The sequence below is a fragment of the Saccostrea cucullata genome, unplaced genomic scaffold (assembly GCF_032062105.1).
Source record: "Saccostrea cucullata isolate Sc308-1 unplaced genomic scaffold, CSIRO_AGI_Scuc_v1 ctg6474, whole genome shotgun sequence".
Taxonomy (NCBI): domain Eukaryota; kingdom Metazoa; phylum Mollusca; class Bivalvia; order Ostreida; family Ostreidae; genus Saccostrea; species Saccostrea cuccullata.
The window spans coordinates 3,964-11,460 of NW_026940046.1; the positions used below are offsets into that span (position 1 = coordinate 3,964).

Genomic DNA, 7,497 nt, shown 5'->3' on the forward strand with positions numbered 1-7,497 from the left:
GCTTAGGGATTTTTTAAACTGATGTTTCAAGAAGCACTTTTTATATGCTATTCATGGAATCGTACTTCACCACATTAACTGGACGGGTTTCTGTTGGAGCAATATCTGTTATCCAAGTGGGATACTGTTTATTGACAAATCGAGCATTAAATAAGTTTTAATACAAATCACTATTACCTTTGAACCTTTCTGTTAAACTTTATTGGACCGCTCAAAGCAAAATCTCATTATCAAAACTAAATACATGACAGTGATGAATGCTGTTTTTTATTGTCTTATTAAAAAAAATAATTTCCTTTTTCTGGCTACAAGAAACACAGCATTTAAACATAATGCATGCAATGATACATGTAACATTGCAAAAAGTGTCCTATTCATTATTACAATGAAACGAACATTGCTAATTGACGTATGGATGTACTGGAATGATACATGTATTTCAACATACCAAAAACGCAACAAAGTACACTTATCCTTTAAAAATGGCCACTGCTTATTTTTTTGCTAAGACATGGACTTTAATTATGCACGTTATCATATTAGTTGATAGCTTATCCTTTACATATCTGATTCCTGAATATTTTCAAGACATGATAAAAAAAGCACCAGGATCGTCTTTCCGATAAATCTGGTTATAATGTACATGACGAATGAAAAGCGACTGTGAAATAGATAAGAAAATATCTAAGAACCAATGGAAATATGAAAATGTGTTATCGTCGCGACATTGCAGATGACATTGCCAAATTTCCTGGTTTTACTATTTATATTTTGCTTGACAAGCAACGCGTGTCATTGAGTTCACATCTTACAGCAATTGTGGTTTATTTTCTTTTTAGATTCATTAACATTCTACTTAATTCGTAATTGTCGCTTGTCAAGTTTCTCCTCTAACAATGTTCACTTCCACGAACGTCATGAACTTTCTTACAAAATGTTAATTCTGACTTCACAATATTCTGGCTAATGTACATGTTGTTCTGCACACATTTAGTTGTAAAATTTGATTTTCTTCACTTTGTTGGCAACAGGTTCTGTAACGTATAGTACATCATCACTATCGGTACAGAGATCCCCTGGTCGCTGTAATTTACAGTTATCTATGTACATGAGAAACTGTCCATTCTGATCAATAACATGCAACACATCGTTATATTCATCTGCAACAATGATGTTGCTTTTGGTGTCTGTGGTTACGCCCGAGCAGCCAAAGCTTTTGTACCTCTCTGACTGGAGATTCCCGGTGTAATTGAACCTAAATATACCATACTTGTCAACCACCACGATACGTCTGGCCCCAAGGTCAGATACGACAACATCAAGATTCTTGTTTTCATCGATGAAATCAGCTCTGCAGTACAACTGCTCGCCTCTTACGTCGTACTGAATTTCTTGTTTGACCGTGGATCCACTATATCGAACTACTTTGCATGTGGCAAGATCCTGCGATTCCATGGTAACCAGCAGGTCATCAACGGAAGTGCTGCAAATGGCCATTGGAAACCATTTTTGCAGTTTGACCAAGCTCTCTATTCTACCGTTATTCTTCACTAGGTTGATGCATTTTCCGTTGTGGTCACTGAAGATAAGTTGGGCGTCTCTTGTTAGTGTCAGGTCAAAGGGTTGATTTCCAGTATCAGTGGATGTTTTCTCTACAAATTTCCCCGCAGAGTTCATCTGTTTTATGACTTTGTTATTTCCACAGATGAAAATTTGATTTGTACTCCTGGCACAAGCAATCTTATAAGTGTAAGTATATCCTGTTTCAAAGATATCTGTAACCTTAGGTACATTTGCAAATTTGCTACTGGCTTCAAGAGAGTCGTCAGGCACATCCCTTGGTTTTGATTCTATTTCCAATGGGGTATTCGCCATTTTTGTAGCATTTGATGAAGATTCTTCAAAACTTATGAGTTCTGATTTTACATCTGAACTTGATTCTACTGGCGTTTTGACCTCTTTTTTGCCACTTGGACTCAAACTTGTCATATCGTTTGACTTTTCTGTCAAGTGTAAATTCACAGGGCTCTCTTTGGCGAGTTCTGCAGTCGCTTTTGATTGGAAATTCAAAGGAACATTAAGCTCTGTTGTAACCTTTGAATATTCTCCAGTGCTTCGTTGCTCCATTTGGATTTTTGGATCCGTCTCACTATTTGGGTGTTTAGATGGTTTTAAAGTCGATGCGGCAGGAATATCTATTTCTAGACTCTTTTCAATAGAAACAGTTATCTCTGATTTAGATTTGTGATCTGATTTGGCTTCCATATGGCCGTTATGTTCTGTAACTGCTTGAACGCTGGAGACCAAAGGAGTGCTAGACCGATTTGGAGACTCTAAACGTGATTCGATGTGACCATTCAAATTCATTGTGGGCTTTGTTTTGGATTCCAAAGGGCACTCTACCTCCATTGCAGTTTTTGAACGAATGTCCTTATGGCCCCTTTGACTGGTTGGGATTTTCGAGTTGAATTCTTTAGGAATAGAAAGCTTTTTAGTGACCTTTGGGCTTGTGTCCAGCGGAGCCATGTCTTTTGTGGCCTGGGAAATGGAATCCATTAAGTCATTAAGCTCTGATAGCCTATCAGCCTTTGATTTCCTTTGCTCGCCTCTTTCGCTGCTGACTTCTGGCATTGTTTCAGCTGGACTATGGACGTTTGTGCTGGGAATTAAGCTGGGTTGAGCATCAGAAATATTGTTTTCCGGAGCTTTTATTTCCTTCCTGATAGACGATTGTAGAGATCCAACTATCTGACACAATTTCTCTTCGGTAAGGTGGTGTGGTTGAAACCTACTCACCGACAGCTCATATCTGGTGGGCATATTCTTGAATTTGCTATTCTTCGATTTATACTTTGCCAATTTTTTGTTGTTATCTGTCGCTAGAAATTCACGACACTCTTTTATTGCTGCTTTTATTTCTGATGTTGACAACTTGAATTTCGATTTTATAGACTGGACAAAATCTACATCTTCCTTTTCCATCTTTCCCGCTTCGGACAGATATTTGTTGATGACAAGGTCGACAACCTTATGTAATTCGTCCCCTAATTCTAAGATAACATTTTTTCTATCTTTGTGTTGTTTGATGACTTTTGATAGCAAAGCTTCAACTTCACCGAGATTTGAGTCATACTCGGGTCCAATGTTTTCTTCTAAATCCAGCAGATCTGCACGTATTTTTTCTTTCTTTGTGCCACCAAGTGAATCACAAATGTCCGACAAAAGTTCTAGCTGGGAATCTCTCCAATTGCTGGACAAAATACATTTCACACATACTGGCGTATCATATTCATGTTCACACTGTTTCTTGGTATTTTCCATTTTGGAAGTTTGCTGACAAACTGTCACACTATTTAAGTTTAATTTGACAGCAACTATAACATGTAAGCTGGAAACAGAAATAAAATTGTAGGATACGATTTTAGTCAAATTAGATTTTCAAATGATTACTTCTTCTTAAATTATTTATTTAGAGAATTTTATTTCTTATAAAATGAAAAGATTAAAGATCCATAACAATACTTACTTTTATTATGAATACAGAATTATCATGGTGGACAAAATGCACGTTGACATTCAGTGTCCTTTCATCTTATGTGAATGTTCTGAAAATCAGAGCAAAATGCCTGACTAAGCGATATAAAGGTACACGTCACAGGATGACGTAGGACTCCTGCTTATACACAATCTCCTAAAAAATTAGTGTGCTGACTTTTGTTATTTATGAATCTTAAGAAATATTGTTGTTATTGGAGTTTTTTTTTAAAATTATTTTTTTTATTCCTTTATTATTACTCGAGTCGAGTTATTTGCTTTCATGTTATTCCATGTTATTCATGTTATTGTATTTTAAAAACTGACTTCAGTACACAATTGTCAGGACAGTCATATATTTGCAGAATTTTGATAAAGCGCTTCTCTAACTTTTAAAAACGACAAAGAAATTTGTGTAAACATGGAAAAGGCAAACATTGCTATCGTGTGATACTGTGTTATTCCTTTCTTGTATACGAAGAGCTTGTCACTTATGTCAAAATGTGCATTGACAAATAAACGTCTATAGAAAGGTGACCTTAACCACGACAAATTTACGATCTTCTGTATCAAACTATGGCATATGATTTCTATAAATCAGAAATAAAAATCTTATTCTTTTCATCTTGTCCTTTTAAATACGATTATTTTAGGTAAAGTAACTAAACATGGGGTATTTACAGTTACGACAATATTTGATATCAAATTCATGCACTTTTCAAATAAAAAAAGAAAACTTCATTAAATCAAATTTAAATTAGATCGGATTCTTTTTCAAATGTAAAATTTCCTTAGATTATTATGACATCAATTACACTATTCTTTTCGATCCTTTTTTAGAAAGAATAGTTAAATTTCATCAGCTTGATTTCATTCAACTCGTTATATTTTTCTCGGCGTGTCATTCGGTATTTTCTGTGTGTCCTTTATCATTGAAAAACACGAGGTGCATATGCGGAATAAATTATCAGAAAATAAAATACAAAATAAAGAAGACATATACTGACACGCAAAAGAAACGCAACAAGCAGTAATCTACAAATGTTTGATTTTTTTATCTTATGATTTTCAAAAGCGAATAAAGTATGGCTAAACTCATTTTGCAGAACATCAGAGATTTTATAAAAATGTTAAATGTTTATCTGTTTACTTTACTAAGTAAAATATGACTGTTAAAACACCCCCCTTCCAGCCATTCAAGTAAAACATGCAAGACTGCCCTAAATAACGATTGCAGCTTAACTTCTACGATACAATAGGTTCATTAATATCGAGATCTGAGCGAAGGAATAATTCTTTGACATTTTTAAATTCCCGTTTTTCAGATGATTAGGTCGAATTTTCTCTAACTTAGAGCAGTGTAGCCACCCCTGGACTTCCGGTACAAGGACTGTCTTTAATGCATATGATACGTTAGACCCTGTTTTTTTTTTTAACTTTAAACAATATTTATTCAGTAAACTGAATAGATTGGGCAACAGGCTTAAGCCTATAAATACCCTCTCTATATAACAGGTCAAAGTAACAATACAATGAACAGAGTATATATTTACAATTCGTATAATCTTTATGATTTTTCACACACGCATAGGCGTAATGTGTGAAACTTTGCAACTCTCCATATATTGAAATTTTCCAGCCAGAGCAATGGAAATGCGTACATAGGCCATTTTCAAGTAACCTTAGCATCGCTACGGGAAAAGGAAGGAGAGTTTATTTTTTGAAATATTGCTAAATTACATTTTAATAAAACTCCATTGCCAAATGTTTTGGAAACTTTTGACTTCCGGTTATGGTATGGAAATCGTTCGGATGTTTACCAAATGTGCATAATTTTGATACAAATTTTTTACTTTACATAATTATTTTCTAAAGTAGGGTGTTGCGTTTCTTTTGCGTGTCAGTATATATACAGTCATTATCAACGTCACTACAGTCATTATCAAAGTAAGATAACTCTTATCACAATCTCTTTCTAAGATTACAACTCTGAATGAAAACTTGGAAAGAAGTGATAAAATGTTCTTTAAACAAAACAGATATGTACAGTAAGGGACCAAAATCTGATTTATTCTTATAAATATTTTTTTTGTTGTATGATTTTTAATACCTGCATAAAGTATATGAGTACAATATATGTAATTATAATAAAATGCTTAAAATGATTTATTTTGGGGGGTTTAATAGCGTAGGGCATATTTGTCTATAGACAATGTTGTAGTCAAATGTAAATAACATTTTAATCCATTAAGGAATCTTTTAATTTAAATCCGGCGACAAATGTTGCAAACACTATTGAAATAATGACCACTATTGAAATAAATATAAAATCTTTAATAACAAATATAGGTTGTTGAAATTCTATTGAAATAATTATTTTAGTTTGAGAGTGCATTTCTATAAGAAACAGGTTGTAACCACTATGAAATGATTTGAAATAATTACTTTTGCCCTAAATTTGCAACCACTATTGAAACAATGTTCACTTTTGAAATAAAGATCTCAGTAGTGGTTCTGATTGCATTTCAAAACATAAACAAGTTTCAACCACTATTAAAAAATATTATACATAAAGTTTTCAATAGCGATTGAAATAATGATTTCAAAAGTGATTTAAATAATATTTTGATACAGATTTACCCAATACTTAAACAACATTACAAGACTTATTGTGTTAAATTTAGAAATAATGTTTAGGCAATTTTAAATAAGGAAGTGGATTTTTAGGTTGAAAAGGGATTTTAATTTTTTCATTGATTTAGAGAGATCTTAAGAGGTTTTAAAGGTATATCGGATAATTTGAAGAATTTGAAAGTGTACACAAAATTATATAGCGGTGTGATATATTTATGCTTCAAGATCAATAACAAAAATGTACTTTATATAAAAATTATTTAAACTGCATATTTTATAAATTGATTGCAATCAAAGCGGGGGCTTGCTTATAACATTTTAAGACAAAAGTCAAAATAAATAAGTGTCTGTGATATTACAAAAAGGAAAACATTGCTATCATATTTTAAACTCAATAAATTTGTTTAATGTGTTGGAAAACAGAACGTGTAATTCATCTTATATTTTAAAAGTTTGCATTGTGGATTTGGTATTGAAATTTATTGCGACTATTAAAATAACATTTTAATATCTTTTGGAATCATTGTTCAAAGCACTATAGAAATCAATATTTCAATCACCTTTAAAATCTATATTTCAATCATTGAAATCTTTATTTCAAAGTGAAAATTATTTCAATCGTGATTGCAAGCTATCTTTGGTACTAAAATGCACTCAACCACTATTGAATCAACAGTTCTCTTTTGCCTCATAACAACCTGTTTAAAAAAAAATGGAAACGTCAATTAAAAGACTTAAATCAGAAAAATAATTTTCACTTTCATAGATCTATGCGTAAAGCACATAGGTGCACTTATACGGTTTATTGAAGTATATTAATTACAATATTTATTTGAAGAAAATATAAGATTTTTTTAAAAGCTGAACAATAATTTTTTGTTTTTAGGGTTTTTTTTTTTTCTGAAAAGAATACTTTAACTATTCATATATTGTCAACAAAAACATTCAATTCGGTCATTCTCCCTCTCCATCTTACATTTTTTAAAAATGTTTATGATGTAATGAACATTTTGAAAGTGGATAAAGCATTTACATTGGTTCACCACCGCCACATATGTTTTGAAGGCAAATTTTAATTTGACAAGTATCAAAAATAAATTAATGGAAACTAATATCGATTTAAAAAATTTATACAGTAAAAGAAAGTATTTTTCTTTGTAAACGACACAATAATGAATTAGTTGTGATGTTTTCCAAAGTCAGCGAACGATCATTGTCAACTTTTAATGAAAATCAGAAAAGAATGAACTGAAATTTTTTGAAAAAATATATATATTAACAACAAAATTCATATATTAGTCATAAATACAATATCCAAGAAATGTTTAT

General features: G+C 32.1%; 1 protein-coding gene across 1 annotated transcript; it reads right to left on the reverse strand.

Moving 5' to 3' along the window:
• Nucleotides 1–829: 829 nt before the first annotated feature.
• On the reverse strand, nucleotides 830–3,619 carry LOC134254664 (uncharacterized). The gene is made up of 2 exons (XM_062737200.1): nucleotides 3,527–3,619; nucleotides 830–3,388 (listed from the first exon to the last, which is right to left on the reverse strand). The coding sequence occupies exon 2, from the start codon at nucleotides 3,319–3,321 to the stop codon at nucleotides 991–993; it is 2,331 nt and encodes a 776-aa protein (XP_062593184.1). The 5' UTR covers nucleotides 3,322–3,388; nucleotides 3,527–3,619; the 3' UTR covers nucleotides 830–990.
• Between the last annotated feature and the right edge of the window lie 3,878 nt (nucleotides 3,620–7,497).

Bases quoted from the DNA above. Each gene is read 5' to 3' on its own strand.
- LOC134254664 (XM_062737200.1), bottom strand. From the start codon at position 3,321: ATGGAAAATACCAAGAAACAGTGTGAACATGAATATGATACGCCAGTA.